The 23472-nt window shown below is 41.2% G+C and overlaps 1 protein-coding gene across 3 annotated transcripts in view; it reads left to right on the plus strand.

Moving 5' to 3' along the window:
- The window catches only part of dlg3 (discs, large homolog 3), a 76842-nt gene that overhangs the window by 3223 nt on the left and 50147 nt on the right, over positions 1 to 23472 (plus strand). The window contains exons 3-4 of one of the 3 annotated variants that reach the window (XM_079352354.1): positions 4164 to 4249; positions 7799 to 7930. In XM_079352354.1, the coding sequence (XP_079208480.1) occupies positions 4164 to 4249; positions 7799 to 7930 (218 nt within the window). Of the gene's footprint in view, positions 1 to 4163; positions 4250 to 7798; positions 7931 to 15190; positions 16385 to 23472 lie in introns of those variants that run through there. The other 2 variants (XM_079352355.1, XM_079352353.1) reach the window with 2 other exon arrangements.

Genomic DNA, 23472 nt, shown 5'->3' on the forward strand with positions numbered 1-23472 from the left:
AAAGGCAACAGTTACAGTTCCTGTATTAGCATTGTTGCGCACAAATGATAAAGTGTTAAGTAAAGTGAACTTGGGCAGAATACACAAACTAGACCTACTAAAGTAGTCTTATACAGTATGTTGTAGCTTGATGACAGAAACAGTTAAAATCTATTACATATCAACACAAGATGAAATCCACCTCGTTAGAAATATAAACCGCGTTGACTCTCCGGGATTAGCCTCCAAATCGAGATTCCAAACATTCCTTACAAAGAATGTTCGATCAGGGCCGAGCCTGAGGCAGACGGGGAAATAAAATACTCCTGGCTGCCATGCCAAGTTCCTCCCAAACTCTCCTGGCTCTGTGTGAAAGAGAGAATGAAAGGGTACTGGAGTAAAAAAAAAAGGCCTGTGGTTGGTGGTGGCTTGATGAACCTTCGCCCTTCATTCAACATGTAGGTTTCTTTTATCAGGAAAAGCACATTGGAGGAGCAGCAGGTTCCCAGCACTAATCGGAGTACAGTGCAATATAAACATTACTCATCCTCTTATTCTCTCCTGTTGTGTTTGGCTTTCACAGGGCCATGTGAAGCAGTTCTGTTTGAACCATTTGGTGTTTGTCAGGTGATGATTGGCTAAAAGTTTTGAGCTTTCTGAAAATGTGAATTTATGTCTAATGATTCAAACTCAAAAGAAAGAACAAAAAAGTTTGTGATCGAAAACCCTGTTGTTTTCACGATTTGAAGACACAAATCTATCTATAGAACACATTTGTCTTGAAGAGGTATCTGTAACTTTGATCCACTGTGGGAAGTAAAGAGGTGTTTGATGCAGTGTGGGAAGCTTCAGTGCTGGTCGCTTGATTGGACGTTTGCATGGTTGCACAGTCACGAACAAAGGTTGCCTGAACATTGCATCCATCCTTTTGTTCCAACATATCAACATGCAGTCGGGAGGCATGGGGAGGGCTGCTGCACGGAGGGAGTTTGGGCACACATGCAGACAGACACACGTTAAATCACAGAGGGGAATACTTTATTGAGGCAGAAACAAGGGGGTGAATTGTTTACCCCGCCTTGAATTTGTGACCTAGTTTTCCTTGAATGTGTTATTCTAGTGAGTTGTGGGTTGCTCATCTTCATATAAAGAACCAGGGGCACATTCCTTTTTTTTTTTTGCATGATTCACCGCAGGCAGGCAATAAAGAGATGACTTCAGTCCATTTAACAAAGATTCATGACAAACAGAAGAGGCCAGCAACACACTCAAACATGCTGATACAGCATGTAGCATCTTTGTAGGACAAAGAGAAGGTGGAGGAAACCCCCGTCTGACTGTGATAAAAAGGCTCTGAGCTCCAGCAGGGCTGTCCCAAAATAGTCCCGACATCAAAAAGAGACATGGGAATAAGTCCTGTGAAAGAGACTTCTGGCCTGGATTATGCATTAGGTTCTGTGCCCAGGAATGTATGTGGTCTCTGAGGGTTGGACCGGTTTGAATATATATTTGGGGAAAGTTGCAGATCTTAAGAGAGCAGAATTCTCAATTCTTTGTCATCCTGTAAATCCTGATTGCATTGCACTTTAAGAACTGATTAGGCATTTTTTCTGCATTTTGTTGCCTATGCCAGGAATAGACGAGCGATGTAATTAGAAGTGTTAGTTGTGTGAAAGCAAGCCAGGTGTCCATGATGCAGCTGAAGAGCAAAGACTGAACAGATGAAATGTGTTCAGACTTCTTAGGATCTGTAATCTCCTGTATTTTTATATGAGCATTTGGTCAAATGACTAATTGTATGTGCAATATGTCACTCAAATTGATTTAGCGACTGAGAGTTATCCGCTAACTGTATAGCAAAAGCTTTGTAGCGTCTTGACAGCTCCAAACTAAGGTCGCTCCTTGTCTTATTGAAGTGTAACAGTTTGGTTTGCCAGCACACTTGTCATGTCAACTTCATGTGAAATGTCTTAACTGTCTCATCTGCCCCCTCCTGGCGAGAAGCGTTTAGTGCAGGCTTATTGAAAAACTGCAGCAAGAAAGCCCCAACATTTTCAGTCTTGTAAAAAGGTGGCATTGTTTTTTATAATTTTTGAAATATTTTCTTTTCAATATATTTGTTTTCAAATGTAAAACTGGAACTAAACCAGTTTTTACATCCATGCATTTCCTATTCATAAGGCCATTATTTGTTCGTAGACTACAAGAGACTTTTTGCTCTTTGAGAGTTAATTTACATCAATCTGTTGCTTTTAGAGGATGGGGAGTTTGTTGTTGTTTCTTAATTAGATGGTTTATTTGCAATAATGAGTCCTCTTTAAGGTCTTTATATGCCCTTATGCAAGTGTACGCACAGTTAGGCCTGTGTGTACCTGCATCTTTAAAAAAGTTTGTGTAAGTGAGAGTGCTCTTTAGTCAGCTGTGCAACAAACTCCTCTGCCCACACATGGCTCCACTCCTCCACATTCAGACACAGTGATGAGTCACATGCTCCATTCTTACACTTTTGTTCTCACTGTGTCTTGTTTGGACATGGTGACCCTTATCTCGCCGTCTCACACATGTACACTTTGGGTGTAGAACTGTCTGTTTCAACAAAAGATACACATTTCAAAAAATGCACTCATCTTCTTGGTGAATATCCCTCTTAAAATGTGTCTCGTTGGACATCTTGTCCTCACATGGAACTTTGGGAAGTTGATGAACTCTCCAACAACCTCTTTATGTCAACAGGGCAGTAAGAAGGCCCGTGTTTGACATCAGCAAAATTGACCCGGTGCATACTCATCAAATGGCTGCCGCTCAATAACATGGGTGAGAAATGAGCAAAGAGGTGGTGAGTGGAGAAGAGAAACAAGTAGAGCAGTTCGGGATAAAAAGAAACTGAATTCCATGACATTTGTATTTGTTTGCCCCATTGACTAAAGGAAGGGGCAGCTCATGTGACCTCTGCCACCTTCCTTCTGTGAAGAGCTGAGTTTTCTGACTTTTCACAATGAGATATTGTTTATTACATAACTTGCCTCATTTCTGAACAGCTTTAGTAAGAGCAGCATCAACTATGTTTGAGCTGAGGGTGTTGAAATGAAGATTGGTACAAACATTGACGTTGTCCACTGGAGATAAGTGGGTTTATGTGTTCATTTCCATCCAGCCCTTCTCGATAGTTCAGATTTAATGAGATCAGAGGTTATCTTATCTGTATAACAAACACAGTTCTTTGCTTTGAGTGCGTGTTAATTAATCTTAGAATGATGCCTTTATTAAAACAGTTACCATGGTAACTATGTTTTTATGGTAAATACCATTGTGATTAATTGCAACATTTGAAATGTTAGTGCAGGTAAAAAGCCACAGGTCGGATTTGAACCCGGGGTCACCTGCCTGAAGAACTATATACTCCATTCATGAGATGCATTCAAGAACCAGCTTTTATTTTGAAATAAAGAACATTCTGGTAGATCAAAGATTATGATATTAACTTAGCCAATATGATGCCTAATACTGTTTTTTGATATCAATATGAAGTGTGATAAATAAAATAACAATCCATATTAGCTTTAGTAAAAGCTGCATGTGTAACAATGTCTCTGAACGTGTCTGATTTATTGAACAGTCCTGGTTATAGTTAATGTGCACTCTTTAACTGTTTATTTATCTCTCATATTGTTCAGACCTGGGACTCTCTTCGCCTCACCTTGATATCGAGCTTAAACACGACAAGACAAAGGAAACAATGTCTGTGATGTGTCAAACTGAAAAAAGTTGAGATGCGTTTGTGCTTATGGTCCAGGTCGTATGATAATCTATGATATCGGGAACTCTTGACAGCGATGATTTCAACAGCGACTTGATGAGTAATTCAGTCATGACTAATATAGTTCAGCATCGAGATAGGACGAGCACTTGCAGATATGAAGACGTAACTTCCACGAAAACAGACGACACCCACCCCCAGGTTTTCACCCAGTGCACCACTCGGCAGCCATCTCTCTTCTGTGTGTTCCCTTGATTGATTGGTGGACTCTTTCACACAACCAAAGCAACAGACTTTTGGACGCTGAGATGTTATAACTAAATATAAAGATTACAGTGTAAAAAAAGAAAAAAGCACTTGTCGTGTGTTTATAATTATCCAAGTAAAGGGGGGAAAAAAAATCTCATTATTGTTTTCTTTCTTACAGATATTCAAGAGTGTTACGAGGTGACCTTGCAACTAAACAAGGAACAAACTGTTGTGAAAGAAGACGGCAGGCAGAATGCGTGGGAGGTAATTTTCCTTCTTCACATTATAGATTGTTGAAAGTAGGTTTATGTTTACATTGTATTTGGTGTTACACGTGCTGGGCTGTATTTTTGCCTTCTGGCTGTACGAAAAAAAAATGGCTACTTGGCAGCAAACACGAGGTGTCACTACCTGTGTCCCTCGCACTCCTACATGGATTAAATGTTATCATGAGTCATGGCGGGCAGCTGTGACTTCCACCTGGTGAGTGGATGTCTGATGAGAGGGAAAAAAGGTTGAAAGGATGGGACACATTGAGGTAGGGAGAAGAGGGAATTAGAATCATAGGAGTGCTGATTACTGTTAACTCTCATAAAGTCAGCCAGTCGTTTGTATTGTAAGCGTTTGCTGCCTGATGGTTATTTAGAATATTTTAAGACAAAATAATACAAGTGAATTTGGAGGAGAAGGGCTTCATTCTGTGTCAGCTTTCGATCTCGTGTTTCACAGTATATCATACTTTTTTAACACAATCACAATGTGAGGTTTGCAATTATCACATCGCAAAGGTACGACAAGCAATGCTTTTTCACTCAGCATGCAGAGATGTTATCCATTTGGTAGACAGCTATGCTTTCACACCGTTTTGATCCAGACAGATTAAGCTAAGTTAGCCAGCAGCTACCTTCAGAACAATTGATGCTAATCCAGATGTGAAACTAAAGAATTTTTATATTTGTCTTGGATACAGGAGGGACATTTTGCTTACACAGGTGTATTTGAAAAATGTGAAAAAAAGCAGATATTCATAAAAAATGTGATTCATAGCTAATGTGTATTTATTGCACTTTGTAACAGTGTGATCACACATGGCGCAGTTAGATCATATCGTGCAAGCCTAATGTAAACCTCCCTCACATTATGTGTGCATTAAGGCTAAAACTGGTCATTATTTCTTTACTAATAACTTTTAGTAAGATGATTAAACATGTCAAGGGGCCGAAAACCTGCATCAGCTTCGGCTCTAAGCCTCGGCTGAGACAGGATTTCCAGCATGGTGGCGGCTGCCGATGAGCTACGGTAGGCTACCGGAGCTTCCTGTCGTAACAGATGACTGAAGACAGACGATGAAAGAGGAAAAGGTTGCCTGGCAATGTTAAATGCTGCAAATACTCCAAACACAGGGTACTATACACTTAAATCTCCATATGTGCGTACCATTGTTAAACACTCCCTCCTTTGTTAGATAACAAAGGATCAGTCTCTTCTTAGTGCTTCATCACATAGTTTCCCGTCGGAGCCGTGGATGGTTTGCACAAACGTGAATGACTGTGAGCTGCACAATAATGCTTCATGTAATACAGTGACCCCTGTGTGACCACTGACCACCGGGGGGCAGTCTGCCTGTTCAATCCTCACATGAGAGAAAAACTTTAATCTAACATTATTCCTTCACGCTTCACATCCCTGGCCTCCGCTCAATCACTTAATGGCAATATGTTTTTGAAAGTTGTGTGCTCAGTCTGAACTGGATTAAATCGGCTCACTACAATAAACTTGTCATTTTGTCCTAGACTGTATTAAATAGAAGCTTCAGTGCAAAAGACTGTGTCGACCGGTTTATGGCAGCTCCTCGACTCGCTTGAGTGAGCAGAGTGACATCGTTTTCAACATGAAGGATTCTTCTGCATTATGACACTGTGTTCAGGACATGATGACATATTAACAGTATAACATCTGATTTAGCAATATTCAAAAAAGAATGTCAATGATTTGGAGCTGTGACGTGTTTGATAGGTCCTTTGGTTGAAGAATGACAGCCATACTGTTACTGCTATTAGACAAGCTCAAGTATCCTTTGATTGGCAGCAGCATCTGTATCTCTTTTCATAACATTATTAATCACAGTTAGTTTCACATCAATTCAAGCCCATTATTTTCACACTTTCTCTTCCTCTTTCCTTGTTTAAAACCCCCCCAAAAACATTTGTTCATAATTTAAGCATAATAAAACGTCTGTCTGCATAATTTCCTCCATATATACTTCTTTATTTATTTTTGCTCACCTTTTCAGCCTTTTACTCCATAAGCTGATTATTATCAAATCTATCAGGTTTAATGCATCTCTTTTATCCTACAGATAGACTTCCCTGCTTATGTGCTACTGCTGGCTGTCGATTACACAAGTTAATAGTCCTGAACCTAATTAGTTTATACAGCCAAATGTGATTTTTCTTTTATTTCACATTTTTTGGGTGTCTCACAATTCGATTCAATGTCTATTGTCCATTCAAAACAATTCTGGATTCATTGGTCCATGGATTCAAAGTCTATCTATGAAGTAGTGTAAATATACTCCAAGATTTACTCCAGTCATCTGTGAGACTGGCTGAATTTCTTGTTGCTCTATTTGGCATTCTCAGGAGTTAAAGAGCTAGCTTTAGCTACACTTTATATTTATAGAAACTCGTCGTATAAATGCAGGATATCACAAGCAGATGCCATTTTTCACAACATTGAATAATCTCTTGTGTAAGCTATCAATCATAAGATCACACACATCAGTTTAGCCACAAACTGTGGCTACAGCTTGAACTTTGCACTGTTATTTTGAATTCCCCGCTCCTTCTCTGATCCGCCCTGTGTAGCCTCTAATTCTGATCTCTCCTCCGGCGCTTCATCTGGATTCCAGCTGCTTGTTGGGCACTGGCACAGTCCTGAAGAGGGAGAGAAAGTGATAGATAAAGAGAGAAAGGGGGGGGGAGAGAGAGAGAGAGAGCTTCTTAATGGACTCTCATCAGTATTCTGGCCACGCTGTCACCTGCGGTGGAGGATGAAAGAAAAAAGAAATGAGTCTGCAAATTCCCTGATTTGGAGCAAAGTAGCAGGTGAGAGTTGAGAAAAGCTCCTTTGGAAAAGAAATGTAAGTGGTCGGAGAGAAGAAGCTTTGTTTTAGCAGGCAGGTAGATTTCATTAATAGAATATAATTAGTAAGGGGGAGGGGTATATTTGTAGTCTAAATTGTACTCAAAGCGTGTAGGCTAACAATTTCAGAGACTCTATGAATCAGCCTGTAACAACAGTTCAAAGGGAGATAACATTTTTAGATAAAGATTTCCACTTTCTTACAGTCAGGCAGTCAAATCTCTACAGATGGATCATCGAGAAAATTAATTATATAAGACATTAAGCTGTTAAGTGTCTTTATTCATTGATACAATAGAAGGCATTTCACAGGTTTCAGGAAAGCCACAATTTAAAGACGGGAGTGTACATGACTTTTTTAGACGGCATGAACTCAGTTGCTGGATGAAGAGGAAGTATAAAATAAATAGTTTTTAAAAAAACAAACTGTGAATCATATGTCACTGCTCTCAGTCACTCCCAGAGTAAAAATATAGAGCCTTAAACAAGAGCATGATCGGACCCCTTTTTATCTGTTTATAAAGCTGTGACTGTTGAACAGATTGTTTTTCATTTGATGACGACGTTTGTCCTTTGTGTCATCGGTATCTCCTGAATATCGCTTTTGGGTTATTTAGAATCTGATTTTATTTCCTCTTTTTGAATAAAGTGTCTGTTTGTGTCTCACAGGCCCAGGATGAGGAGAATGAGGACGCAGAGGAGGAAGGTGTGTCTCTGGTGCGAGTGGTCAGTAGGAGGAGCCCTCACAAAGTGGAGCGAGTATCTGGCTTTGTGATTCGTTCCCATGTGGAAGTCCCAAATGTACGTAAAACGTTTGATCACTTTAAATGTAATATTGTACTGACTACTGAGGCATTAAGAAGACATATTCCTCATGACAGTTCAGTCTGATACTAGAGATGTGCACGAGCGTCATCAAACATTTGTCACGTTTTTCAAGATTGACTCTCGGATTATTTTGTGTCATGTTGAGAGGAGCCTTCTTAATCAAAAAGGTTTGGACGAGTCCAGATATCGAATGAACAGATTTACTTTGAGTAAGTTCAGATGGCTCATAATATTAATCTGAGGCTCAAACATGTTTCATACGCAATATTTTTGCAAGGAGCCCTCCCTCTCGTTTACCGAATCATCTTTGGACTGCACATCAGATATGAAATCAGCCCTACAAACGGCTAGTTATCATAGGGTTAAAAACTGGCAGCTAATATAAAATTGCTCTTTAACATAGCTAACAGAATCCGTACAACTACTGTAGTATCTCTTAACCTCAGTTATAAACGTTTGTAGTTCTTTCTCTAAGCTGATCACAGTAAGAACTTTTCAAAATAAAAATGTGTTTTTGGTCGTTCCATCTTTTAAAGGCTCATGAACACTTTTAATCGGGCACACCTTGAGGAAATGTCTTCATATGAGACCAGACTCATGGATGGGCTTGTAAGATGGTGTTAGTGAAAGGTTAACGTGAAGACAAAAAGTTACGTAAATGGAGCCTATTCGATGCTGTTGCTGGTTCTGATGGCATTGTGCTTTAGTTATCACTTCCACCTTTCAGAGTCTTTCCTTTAATACCATTTACTGAATTCCTCCAAAGTCTTTAATACAGATTTCTTGAGAAGTAAAGAAATATGGTTGTTTTCTGCAACTTTACTGGTTGGCAGAGGCTTACATGTTTACGTTATTTTTCTTAATTTATCAAAGCAGGTTCAAAGGTTATAAGGTCAGCTTTAGAGTTGCTGTTAGTCTAATTGTTTTATAAGACGTGTCTCCCAGCTCCCATGCTTCATGCTCAGCTGAGCTATTCACCAGCTGCCTCTAGCTTTACACACTGTAAATCCACTGGGATCGATCTGTACAATGCACACATTTCCCAAAATGTTGAGTATTGTCTTTAACAATGACAGTCAGCCTGCTACTTACATGAGCAACAAGCACAGTCTGCATGTTTCATGACAGAAACATGGTTAAAAGCCCCTGTGTTCACATGCCTTCCGTTACAACACGGCCAGCAGCACATGGCAAGCACAGTGTCCGCAGGCGTTAGCTTTTCAGCTGAGCCCAGAACGAGTGCATTGGTGAGGGGGTTGGAGGCGTGAGGATCAGTGGGCTGTGAGGGGCAAAAGAGAGGAAGATGCTGGCTGTCAGCACATAGATTAAATGTGATCATGTCTGCGTAAGAATACAGTGACAGTACAGGTTGACTCTAGGGTGGGAAACATGGAACTGCCTCTCTGTGTGTGTGTGTGACTCCTTCTATCACATGAAGGAGGCGAGGAAGCTGAGGAGGCGCATATAACAGGGTGGAGGGAGAGAGAGGGAGTGAAGAGGGGGCTGTTAGGAGGAAGATATAGTGGGGGAGGCTGAAAAGAGAGAGAGAAAGAGAGAGAAGAGATAGAGAGAGCAAGGCGGCTGAGAGGCGAGGGCCGGTGCAGTGCAGAGCTGGAACGGACACCCAGAGCTCAGCCTTCCTCAGGTTGCCATGGAAACCACATTCCTCCCCCGCCTGCATCCCTACAGACTGCTCTGACTCTCTTTTACTCTATCTCTCTCTCTCTCTCTCTCTCCTCGCTTTTCTGTTTGTCATCCTGTCTTTTTTTCTTTCCTCTTTTAATTTGTGTCTTTGTTGTTGTGTCTTTTTTCCTCTCTCTCTCTCTCTCTCTCTCTCTCCCTCTCTTTCTGCCCTGCTTTCACGCCAAACATGCATCAAGCACACTCAGCAAGCACACACACACACACACACACACACACACTAATTCCAGATGCATTGCTCTCTGTGGCAAGGTGAATGGGTAATCACACCGAGTTCATTTTGCATTCCAATGCACTCGTGGACTCATAAGCATTTTTTTTGTTTCCTTTTTTTTTTTTTTTTTTCTCTGCATCTCTTCTATTTTCTTCACTCTATTTTTACTCCCCCTTCTGTTCAGCACCATGCTTCAGTAATGCCCCCTCTAGTCATCGCATTTCTGCCCACACACAGGGTACCTAAGCTTTATTTCTGCTTGGTTATGGTGTCTGTCATAGACCTGTGCGGCACCTTTTACCAACTGCTTTCACCTTCCTGTCTCTTTGCAGCCCATCTCCTAACCACTGACTTTCAACACCTTTACTACCTGTGTATTTCATTTTGTCTTCTTGCTGCACGTACATAATCTTTACACTTTACCATGTGTCCATATTCTTACCTCATTCCTCTCTTTCCCTGATCTCCATTTTCTTTGGATTTTGATCCATGTGTAGACTCCTCTACCTCATTATTCCATCAGTTAGTGTTGTGTTTGCTGTGTGTGGTGGAGCAGCTGTTCTCTGCCACTGAGGCCTATTAATAGGAGTCTTAACCATGTAGCTTTTGTTTTCTGCATCTGCATCGCTACGAGAGCTTCGCGGAGGCTTCTCTGCATGTTACATTTGGCTATGAGTGTCTCAGTCTCTCTATCTAGCGTTCTGTCATCATTTGCTGTGCACATCCCACCCTCCTTTTGTGCATTCTCACACATCACAAAAGCTATGATTCATTGAGCTGCAGGAGGGTAACTGTAAAGATTCCCCTGCATTATTTTCCTTTCAATATTAGCTGTTTGTTGAATAACAAGTTGATTCTGCTCAGATGTAACGGTGCCTGAGAGAGACTTGTAAGACTTGCTTCCTCACCCCACTCTTGCAGTTAGTTAAGGCTACAGCGTTTATTGATGTGGAGCTGCCTCTTTAAGGCTGCCTCACTACCGACTGTCCTTTTATGGAGCTACATCCGGTCAGGTGACAAAGAAGCAGTCACACAGCTTCTCGGAGAAATGCCTAGAAATGACTGAAAAGCTCAATACATGGTCTGTGCAGTGGTTGGGGGTTGTAGAGCTCATTACGGTTGTATATGTGTGTGTGTGTGTGTGTGTGTGTTTGTTACACTTTGTCCAGGTGGGTTTATGTAATCAGGGCTGTGCAGGCTGATGCATAGAGTTAGGGGGAGAGCTGCAAGGTGGGATGCAGAGAAGCGTCTCTGTTCAAAAGAACGGGATGATTTCAGCGTTTATGCCATAAATCACAGATCCTCCTTTTTCAATTGTTGTCAGAAGGTCAGAGCCCAGCGCTTTCATTTCACAAGATAAATCACTTTATGCTGTTGATCCACATCTTTCCCGGGCAGGCCGTTTAATTGGGTGCAGCATTTATCAAGCACTGCACACACACATGCAGACACAACTCAGTCATACATATTCACACATATTTGTGCATAGATGTGTAGAATATGTAGTATTTCTTATATTGACATAAGCACTACAGGACTATTATTCTTCTGGGTCTGCTATAACAAGGTTGTTCTTATTGTGTTCAGCACTAGTTATTAAATTTGGTAGGAGTCGGAGTATAATTACAAGCGAACAGTTCAATCATTGCTGCTGTGCAGTGTTGTTTCAGTCTTTGTGGCAATAAGTAGTAACAGTAATGATGACAAAAAGGTTTTTTCCGTCTTCATTAAAAGTAGAAGATCCTTGTCCACATGTTTAGGATGTACGAAAGCATTGATGATTTATTATTCACATTTTTTCCAACATTGGTATTTATGACCAGCCATTAAAGAAATACCAGTAAATGAAAATTGCTTCTTTTTTTTTTTGCGATACTGTGTGTCACAAATGGTGACAATAATCCAATACAGGCGACAGCTTTAAAACAAAATGAACTGCAGATTAAATTTGATGATATTATGTAATTAAAAACAAGGACACTGCAAATGACGATCTCTGAGAATATTGTGCCATGAAGTCCAACCAAAGCACAGGCTTAACAGAAATTTGACATCATCTGCATTAAGGTTTCATTTATTACCCAGCTGAGTATTTGAATACAGTATAAGGTACCAATTTGAATTTCATTTAAGTAAGCATGCAATAGATTAAATGTTTCATGTTTTAAGCACTCTATCAAAATATCCTGTAATAATGGAGCACAAAAAGTAAGGACATTGAGTTTGGTATGTTTTTTTGGTATGAATTTGTTGTATCAATGCTTCATGGCAATAAATCTTATACTGATGGAAAACTAGTTTGTTTCCATTGTATGTGGCACATTGGTGGGATGAGCAGCAGAGGTGAATTTGTGGGTTGTGCCCTTTAAAAAAACAAGCGTTTTCATCTCAAAAAAGAGTTTGGTCCCAAACTGTGGAGATAAGGGATCTCCACTGGTTGCAGAATCTCATGTCGATATCTGTCTGCGTTGAGATTGCCTCCAATGATGACAAGCCGCCCCACACCATGACATTGTGATCCCTGTCCACATTTCCTCCAACAAAAGCTGCGACCCTATCAGTGCAGCAATCGGCATAGCGTTCTCTGCGTCTTCTTCACACTTTGACTTTACAATCCAACAGCTGGAGGCAGAATCTGGACTCATAGCTGAATATAAAGTAGTATAAGGCCTTCAGTTTGGACATGGTACGTGTGCTCACTCCAAAGATTTTTAATTTTTTAAAATGTTGAAATACTTCAGTGAGGGAAATTCTGGTTTACACTCTGTTATTGAGTGTTATTGGCTCTGTTATGCTCCTCACACACATAAACCCAAATCACACACACATGCACAAGCATTACTTGGAGCACGCTTGGAGCAGGCACCAACTGACCACTGTAGTAGGGCCAAATGCTCACAGGTGCTGTCAATCAGGCACCTAATTGTCCGCACCTGGGGTATCAGAAGGAGTCAAAAACAGCAGCAGAAGAAGCTTATTGCCATTGGCAGAGAAGATTTGGAAAGTTTTTCACTCCGCTCTGCTGCTTATCCCACAAATGCATATTCCTTACAAACGTGGCTTTATTTAAAAGGGAAATGAACTTTCCAGAGGTACGAGATTTATTGTCAAGAATAATTGTGACAACAAAGAAATAATTTACCAAACACAATCATCCTCACTTTTATTAATATAGAACATTTGCATGTCTGAAAACACATGTACCCTAACTCTGCATTGACCTTCAATACCTTTTCTGTCCTCTGTAATCGCTCCAATTTGACTAATGCAGATGAACTTCCTGGACTCCTCTTAAGGCTGTCCTCCTGATACAGAAAACAGCAATTCATTGGGTCTTAAAATACCTTCCAAGTTTATTTATATATTTATTTGTATTATGTAATATTTAAAGGGAGAGGTCCCCCCCCCCCCCCCCCCCCCACGCACACACATTTCATTTTTAACATTTCATATTACAGATGTTTGTATTTGCATCCTTGCTCATACATATGATATATCCATGTTAATGCAATGCGAAAGATCTTTCACTTGCTTTTACAAGATGTATCATGCCTGCTCTTTTTCTGCACTTCATAATTGATGTGTGTTTTTTTTTTTAATCTAAGTGCCAATCCCTTTACTGCACACAGTGGTAAAAGCAATGTGGACAGTTTATAAGAGAAACAGGGAAACGCTGGGGAAGGTTGGTTGCAACATGTGCTCGGTCATGTGTGCTGTGATCGATACGCTTCCATCGTCCTTTCAAGCCGCTGCCTGGAAGCTCCTCCTCGTCGCTCTGATTGGCTTCAGCAGGGTTTGTGGCTGCATCTGACAATGTAACTTGAGGCATTCAGAGACTTGTAGTCTGTGGTCCTCTTGGTTTCTCTCTGTATGTTTGAGCGAAAAAACAGCATTATATTATTGTCAGTTACTATTGTGTACATTTAGGAGGCTGAGTCGGCTGTGTGTGCCTCCTGGCAGAGCTGAAATATAGTGCAGCGTACCCTCACCCTCGGATCCTACCAGAATGGTTGAACAGATGCCCATGAACTTATGTGTAATTTTGAGCCACTTTTGTCTTATATGTATGTAAAAACACTGAGACAACACTAACAGTCATGTAAGAGCACTGTAATATGCAGACTGTACAAATACACTCTCTCTCCCCTGCAGACACACCCAGCCCTGTTCCCCGTCACATTTCATTAATAATGCATATATGCAGGGCTTTAATGGCGACATTCTAACATTCCCTCTTTGTTGTCTTAAAAAATAAAACCTCGCCCTCAGTGTCAGGATGTTTTCTATCCAGCTGTGATCAACCCACAAATTCATGAAATGTTTCATAGGCAGTCCTATCGCATTACTGAAAATGTAACTGCCACGGTTACATGAAAGCCATATAGTCTCTGCCTAGCTCTCTTTTTTTTTTTTTTTTTTTTACTCTTACACATTCTCATTCTATCTCTTCCTCCTCCCACTCGAAAGCCCAAGCGTGTAATCTTGTTGGTTTCGTACACGTGTTGATGTCATCATCGTGATCAACAAGGTTTCAGGAGTGCAGATTTCTCTCGCTGTGCTTATTTCGACCTGTCTATCATACTGGCAGAACTGAACAATTAAATCATCAATCAATAGTGCTGATTATCCAAAACACTAAAGAAATAATAAGTAGAGGGATAGGAACTGATGTTAAGAGATGCAGGGTGATCCAGAGACATTTAATGGTCAGAGGCAGGTCGAGTGACACCCGGGAGAAATTATTTTCATCTGAAACGCTCGCTTCCATCGGCAGATTATGTACACACCTGTGCACAGCGCCTGAGGCTGCCAGTCATTAGCACAAGAACACTGTTAAGTCTGCAGCTGAACTAGAAATGACCATGAAGGTGGCTTGTGACCTGTGCTTGCTTACTGTAGGTTGGAATTCTGATGAAAAACATGGATTAGGCTCATAATTAGTTTGTTAGTTTGTAGTGAATACTCTGACAGATTACAGACGTTGACTTCCCATCCTTTTGGTTGAGAGAATAATACACACAGTGCTTTTATCATGCCTTCAATTGTGAAGCAGTACCGTGTCCCCCCTCTTCAGGCAGCAGAGGGGTTTATAGGTGCTGCTGGCCCTTTAAGAGCAGCTAGTGAAGCGCTGAGTTCGGTTGGTGCTGCTGCTGCTGCTGATGGCAGCGCTGCCAGTTGATTGGCTGTGGCTGTCAGAGATGAGGCGCTAGAGGGATGCTGCTACGTATCTCCCCCCACCCTTCCTACCTCTCTCTCTCTCTCTCTCTCTCTCTCTTTCTCTCTCTCTCTCTCTCTCCCGCTCCATCTCCCTCTCGCTCGCTCGCATCCCTCTGAATAATCCACATCTAGGGCAAGCTGGCTGAGAGGCGATCCAGTGCTCAGCTCCTCTCTGCAGGCTGACAAAAAGAGACAGAGAGAGAAGAAGACATTTTTCAACGCAGGAGGAAAAACGAGAGATTTTCAGAAAACCAGAAGATACCAAGAACTAACAGAGGAAGACTTTCATTTGCGGATATCATTTATTTATACATATTGTTTATATATCTATATATATATTTGTACACACGCATATAGATATTTATATATATATACATTTACTTCTGTACATATCTGTATTTGTGCTTGTCTGTTTATATTAATATTTTTATATGTATTGTGTGTGTAAATATATATGATATATAAACAAAAGAATATATATATATCTATGAATTTATATGCGTATCACTGTGAACCTAGAGAAGCAAGAGGAAATTTCTATCATCGGGGCTGGTCTCTGATTCTGTGGTAGTATACAATATTTTCAATATTTCCTTTGATCTTCTACGTCAAGAGGACAAAGACTACGTGCCCATTTTGTATTTTTGTTTTCCTGTTGCTGCTTACCATCTCCTCTCGATCGTTTTTTTTTCTACAACTGAGAGGAATTAAAACGGAAACTGACGGGATTGGACGATTAAAGGGAAAAATCTGAAGAAACTCTGATATTGTTATATCCATTGGCATTAGCACCCTGTGAGCTGATCACAGCGTGCTGAGTGAGATCTGAGGAGGCAGCAGAGACAGAGTGCCACGCCGCTTAGCTCAGCGTCAGCCCAGCCAGCACAGCCAGCATGCACAAACACCACCACTGCTGCAAGTGCCCAGAATGTTACGAAGTGACCCGTATGGCTGCCCTGCGTAGGATGGACGCCCCGTCATACGGAGGAGACTGGCAGGCCGAACCCTATGGATACCCGCCTGGGTATGGAGGAGGCCAAACCTTACCCCCTCCAGCCTCAGGGGGAGGTGGAAGTATGGGAGGAGGAGGAGGAGGTGGTGGTGGAGGAGGAGGAGGAGGAGGAGGAGGCACTTTGGGGAGAAGTAAGGGCAAGAATATGTCTGGTGGGGGCCCTGGAGGCCCAAATCCAAAGGGCCAATCCAAAGGTGGCCCCAAAGTAAATGGCAACAACTCTGGTGGACAAGCAGGATGGTGGCCCGAGTGCACTTGTACCAACCGGGAGTGGTATGAGCAGGTAACTTGTTTTCCTCACTCTTTCAGGTAGCTTGGGCCTGTAGGACCTGTCAGGGGAGAGACGAGGATCAGATTAGCTGTTATGAAAGAGACCTGATCATGTTTCAAGTCAAGCTTTCAGTTTAGGGAAAATGATTCATATTTAGTATTCATCTCAAGCCCTCCTGTTCACCATTTGTTGACTGTGGTTCCTCTATTGGACACAGAGTGAGGAGAACAGAACAGGACTGATGCAGTTCCTCTGCAAACACACGGACATGATCTTCATATTTGGGTTTGTTGCAGATGACTAATGCACATATTTAACACACCTAGTGTATGTCGTCAAAGGCTGATGCAGCAGCCATAGGCCAAAAAAAAAGGTGCATTTTCATTCATTGAAGCAGCACTGAGATGAAGTTTGCTATAATTGAAAGATCTTTCAAGCCCCGGTGAAAAAAAAAAGACTTCGTAAGAAAACTAGATGAATGAAATGAAAATGAAAAATCCACATATTGAGTCATTAGCTCACAGATGATGAACTCCATCCCTCATGCCAGTTCTGTTTTTCTTTTGGCCATTTATACCAGGTTATTTTTTCCTATAGAATCACAATTTATTTAATGAGTGTGATGTCATACAAATTGAGAGCAGTTGTCTGTGTCCAAATGCTGCTTGTCACATACATGCTGAGCAGTTCAAATGAATCCCCCCTATTTACACTGTTCAGTCCATTTTCTTTCAATTATCTCTCTTTATTTACACGTATTTCTAAATTACAGTTAATAAAAGGTCAGAATGACTTCAGAAGCGCAGTCTTTAATTAAGCAAGGTGCACGTATGTGAGCACGAGAGTGAGCTTGGGTGGGGGAAGGGTAGCTTGGCGAGCATGAGAATCAAGGAATGGTTTCTCACTGTGCATGAGTATGTGTCTATGCAGTCTCGTATTTGCGGTGAGTGAAGCCTCTGCAACGTTTGTAGATGCTCAGTTTGCGTTCGAGGGTGTTTCTGAGCAAGATATACGAAGCAACATGAAAAAAGAAGGTGAGAGAAGAAGCACAGGGGTAAAATGGAGGCTGAAATTTCAGTGGCAGAGGGGGAAAAAAAATCCCCCAAAAGCTGAGCCCACATATGAGATGCAACCTGGTTGATATTAACAGATTACTACAGCCAGGAGGAGGTTTTAGCTTCGAGGAGGCAAACAGGGATTGACACTTTCCTCTTGGATGCATCTATTTGCAGCCTTTTTTCTTATCAGCTGCATGCAGACCAATCAGGCTTATTTCATGTTTCACACATTTGGAAGCTCACAGCAGATGTGATTATGTAAGCATTTATTGCTTACATGCAGATTTGACTCTCCACCAGTATAGCCCAATAATTTTCGACTGCTCTTGCCCAGCATTCATCAAAAATTCCTCTTGCAAGTTACACAAAATATAGTTGCTGTGGTGTGTGTTTGGGCAGCAGTGTAAGTCCTATAGGGATTGTATGGTTCTGTAAATGAGTAAACCAGTTTGTAGCATCCTATCTTTTCGAAGGATCCTTGCTTTCTGTGTGCATTATGCAAACTCTGTAGAGAAAATGTCCAACCTGGCACTCGTAGATGTTGTCCAGGAATAACTCAATCTGGTTTAAAAAGACGGCATCAGAGAGAATGAATCAGCGATGGACAAATTGGAGGGTGGGGAGGGGAGAAGGCAGCAGTCAGTGGGGTGAAAATGCTAAGGTTGAAAAAGACAGAAATAAGCTAATAAAGGCAGTCAGTAGGCCTGGAGAGGGGGAGGGGGTTATGTAAGAGGAGGCAGTTGGTGGTGCTGTCAGAGAGAGAAAGCGAGCGAGGGCCTGACACCATGGACAAGCATCTGTCCTTTTCATCCCCTGAAAACCGGCATGTGGACGGCCAGTATTTCCTCCTGTGCTTCTCCTTCTATGACCAGACTGTAGCATTGAGTAGCATGGGTTAAGATGCTCTCCTCAGTCACCGTTGCTCATCCTAGGGTGGGAAATGTGAACACCACCCCTCCCCCTTCTACCTATACACAGCCAGAGAGCAGGGCAGTAATCACACACGCCCAAACACACACACACACACAAACACATTATCTTATAGCTTTCATAACAACTGGTGTTTTCGGATGCTAAAACAAGGGAAAGAAATAATCTTGCACAGTCATTCAAAATAATCAAAGGGCAGCTTTTTATAGCTGCATCATTGACATTTTTAAATGGCCTCTGTGTGTGTGCCATGAACGTTTCATGTATGTGTGAGGGAATCATTACACATAATGATGCCATAGTTTACTAAATGATTGTGTCACTTTTGTCAGTAGCTTGTAAGGATAATTGTGGATGACTGCAGATGAGATTATAAGAACAGTCTTGAAAACAAGAGCTTTTGAATTTAAATCTGAGAAAGGTAGAGACCTCGGCCTGCTGGGAGCTGCAGTCAGAAAGCTCCCTCTTCTCCCTGCAGGCTCCAATCTGTCTTTGTGTGTTCTCCAGCTCTGTGGCTATGATTAGCTTTAAATATTAATTGGATTTTACTTTATTTATTAGCATCAAAATTTGTCCCTGAAATGCTCTGCCAGACCCATTGTTTATAAAGGGCCTCTGTAGTTTTTTTAAATGAATGGGGCCGTTCCATGCTCTCTCTCATAGTTGATTAGGACTTGAAAGCCTTCAGGCCACGATCAGAAATGTTTTTGTGTTCATGTGTGTATATACTGTATGTTTGTCTTTGATAGTCACATTGATTTCAGTGTCATTGTGGTGTACATCTATCTGATGAGATTGTGTTTGTCGGATTTGATTGCCATTCCTGTAACAGCAACCCAGAGAGTATTATAGGATGGGATTTACATGTGCTTCATGTCCAAATGTTGTGAGCTGGACCTCCTGATGTGATCTCTATAGGCCCCGTCAAAAACCCAGAGTATTCTCATCTGTTTGGGAGAGGTTTATCTATGAGCTTGTTTTAGAAGACAGGCAAGACATATGTGTCGGGAATAAAACTGCTGTCAACATACCCATATCTTTTTACATATTATGTGTGTTAAATAATGCCAAGAAAGATGGAAGATATTTTTACTTATCACACCTGCAGGTGCCGTAGCTGTCAATACATTCAGTACAGTGTGATACACTATTGTGGAACAATTGGTTTAGGTTTCATCCATAACTTTGGCTTGCCGGTGTGACAATGGGTCATGTTGTACAAGAGCAGAGAAAGACTTCAATTTAACAGGATAAAACACTTGTTCTAAACTGATTCCTGTACTGATACCAGAAGAAGAACTGGTCTCAGATACTACTGATCGATCGATCATATATATGTAATATAGATATATCTATCTATTATAAACAGTAACTCTGCTTGTAAGTGCTATAAAATGCTTTTAAAGAAAATTAAAAACTACAACAACAGCTTTAAGATGCACTATATAGTGGATTTGTTGTAGATGATCTAGTAAGATTTATCTGTAAGCCTTCCTTCATCTTGCCTGTATCAAAGCACTCCTTCTCCTCACAAAACCACACAACCTTGACCTCTAGCAAAGAGGCCATCATCAAAGAACTGCTTCATTGTGATTTGTTTCTTCTTGTTATCGTAATAGATGCACAAAATCTTTTTGTTTATCTTCACAATTTTGCCTGAAGCTTTCGTTCCCAGGCTGCCATTTGGGTATATTTCTTTCAGACCACAAGTTTCATGATGAGGACTTGTGATGTCGCCTGGCACGTCACACTAATATTCAAGGTATTTGGTGGCTGCTGGGCGTCTTCACCCTGGATTTCTTTGGTCTTTGTACATTTTTGTGAGTCTTTTTTTGGAGCAGTGGTACTAAAAGCTGTCGAGTGTGACGAGGTTAGGTCTGGCTCTTTGTCAGTGACGTGGTTCTCTTTCTGGCAGAAATCAAATGTGTAAGACGAAGTATAGCAATATACACCCCCCCCCACACACACACACACACACACACACACACACACATACATACACACATCACCAGTGATGTCATAAGAATAGTGATGTCATAAAACCTCTAACTTTACTTTTAAGCTGCAGCATCAGATTACATTTCTATTTAAGATGCTGTGCTCTTCCATGCTGCCTCCCCCTTGACTCCCACACTTAACCCAACAATCATTTTTAAAATTCAGGCATCAAGAGCTTGTTCCTATTTGGTTTTGCCTTATTGCAACTGCGCCCCTTGTTTGGAGACAGCAACTTATATAATGTCTGATTAACCCAGGAGTCAGTTGTAAGTTACCAAAACCCATGTGATCATACGTCTAGTAAACTGCACACAGTTTAGTAGAAAGACATGCAGTGGGTACAGAAAGTGTTCAGACCCCTTTACATGTTTCATTGCAGCCATTTGCTAAAATGAAAAAAGTTCATTTTATTTCTCATTAATGTACACTCAGCACCCCATCTTGACAGAAAAAAACAGAAATGTTTGCAAATTCATTAAAAAAGAAAAACTGAAATATCACATGGTCATAAGTATTCTGACCCTTTGCAGTGACACTCATATTTAACTCGCATCCTGTCCATTTCTTCTGATCCTCCTTGAGATGGTTCTGCTCCTTCATTGGAGTCCAGTTGTGTTTAATTAAACTGATTGGCCTTGATTAAGAAAGGCTCACACCTGTCTATATAAGACCTTACAGCTCACAGTGCAAGTCAGAGCAAATGAGAACCATGAAGTCAAAGGAACTGCCCAAGGAGCTCAGAGACAGAATTGTGGCAAGACACAGATCTGGCCAATGTTACAAAAGAATTTCAGCAGCACTCAAGATTCCTAAGAGCACAGTGGCCTCCATAATCCTTAAATGGAAGAAGTTTGGGATGACCAGAACTCTTCCTAGACCTGGTCGTCCATCCAAACTGAGCAATCGTGGGAGAAGAGCCTTGGTGAGAGAGGTAAAGAAGAACTCAAATATCACTGTGGCTGTGCTCCAGAGATGCAGGAGGGAGATGGGAGAAAGTTCCACAAAGTCAACCATCACTGCAGCCCTCCACCAGTCGGGGCTTTATGGCAGAGTGGTCCGACAGAAGCCTCTTCTGAAGCCTTCATAGAGTTTACCAAAAAAACACATGAAGGACTCAAGACTATGACAAAGAAGATTCTCTAGTCTGATGAGACCAAGATTGAACATTTTGCCGTTAACTCTAAGCAGTATGTGTGGAGAAAACCAGGCAGTGCTCATCACCTGCCCAATACAATCCTCACAGTGAAACATGGTGGTGGCAGCATCATGCTATGTGGGTGTTTTTCAGCTGCAGGGACAGGATGACTGGTTAAAGCAAAGATGAATTCGGCCAAGTACAGAGATAAGATGGAAGAAAACCTCCTCCAGAGTGCTCGAGACCTCAGGCTGGGCCGAAGCTTCACCTTCCAACAAGACAATGACCCTAAGTACACAGAAACCCTAAACCCAATTGAGCATCTCTGGAGAGACCTGAGCGTGGCTTTCCACCAACATTCACCATCCAACCAGACAGAACTGGAGAGGATCTGCAAGAAGAGTGGCAGAGGATCCCCAAATCCAAGTGTGACAAACTTGTTGCATCATTCTTAAGAAGACTCACGGCTGTACTCGCTCAAAAGGGAGCTTCTACTCAATACTGACCAAAGGGTCTGAATACTTACGATCATGTGATATTTCAGAGTTTCTTTTTTAATACATTTGCAAAAATGTCTACATTTCTGTTTTTTTTCTGTCAAGATGGGGTGCTGAGTGTACATTAATGACTTTGGCAAAGGGCGACAATGAAACATTTAAACGGGTCTGAATACTTTCTGTACCCACTGTATATTATGTAGAAGAAAGAATACTATATTTTAAACATCATTAACATTTAACATTTTAATCCTGCTGCAGGAACTTATAATAATAGATTCTGTGATAGTTTTCGATCAAACTGTGCACAGTAACATACATTTTTAACCACAGTAAGCACAGCAATAACGCGAGTGGCTTCACAGGAGTTTTATGAACTGAAGACATTTCAGTGAGAGGTGCAGAACTGCTGCAGTCGTCAGAGCTATAATGGATTTTAGTGAAAAATGACTTCCAAACCTTTCGTCTTCTGTGACCTGCATTTCCTGGAAAGATTAGACAGTAAGATCCAATTCAGTGTACTTTCTCCATAACTTGCAATTTACGAGCATGATTAAGGCTTTGTACAAGGAGCTCATAATGTCAGCCAACAGAGTTAAACTGGAATTACTGTCTAAATTACATTTTTATGTTTTACAAACTATATATTCTAATTCCAGATCCAAATTGATAGGGCAGGAAACACTTGCAACATCAATGTTCTCATACAGCCAGGAAAATATTTTCCTTGTTTACATTTAACTTTGTTATAACTGAAAATTAGTAATATTTGACAGGAAAGTGTAATCATGTTTAATTCCCACTGGACACTTGTACTTGCTTTTGAATCACCAAAATGAACTCCTTATTGAGATGCCAATATACAAATTCAGAAAACGTCATGTTATTCTACTTGCAAACTCCTACGGGATATCTTTCTTTCTGTGCTGTGTCTCTCCTACACATGCACGTACACCTTATGCACACACACATGCCCACACACTGAAAAAGTCTTTGCACACACACTTGTGCCTGACATAGACCTTTACTCCAAAAACAAAGTGTTCCTTGCCCATAAAAATTTGTGGGGAAAAAGGGGGGATGGTGATTCATGGGAAATGCACTATGAAACACAGGGAACAAGGTGCGCTGCAATATTTATGTCCACTTTGACAAAAGTTTGCTCTTTATTCAGTGTAACAAGGGGTGGGGACGGAGTGCCTGAGTAAAAGCCGGTCAGACGCTGATTTATTGTGGAGCTTTGACAATGAGCCACCATTATGCGAAGCTGTAGAGCTGATGTGCAGGGAGAGCTGCTGTATCTGTGACCCCGGACCTGAGCGGTGTTGAAGCCCACCTCCTCCTACACAGGCTCCACTCAGCAGCCCTGGTGTTCCATACCTTTATGCAATGTGCTCAGAAACGGAATCTGCTTTTTATTTTCCCGTCTTTGAAAAACAGTGTATGTGGATTGTTTTGAAGATGTTTTTCTAATTAGTCGTT

The sequence above is a fragment of the Symphodus melops genome (genome assembly GCF_947650265.1).
Source record: "Symphodus melops genome assembly, chromosome: 9".
In the NCBI taxonomy this organism is placed as follows: Eukaryota; Metazoa; Chordata; class Actinopteri; order Labriformes; family Labridae; genus Symphodus; species Symphodus melops.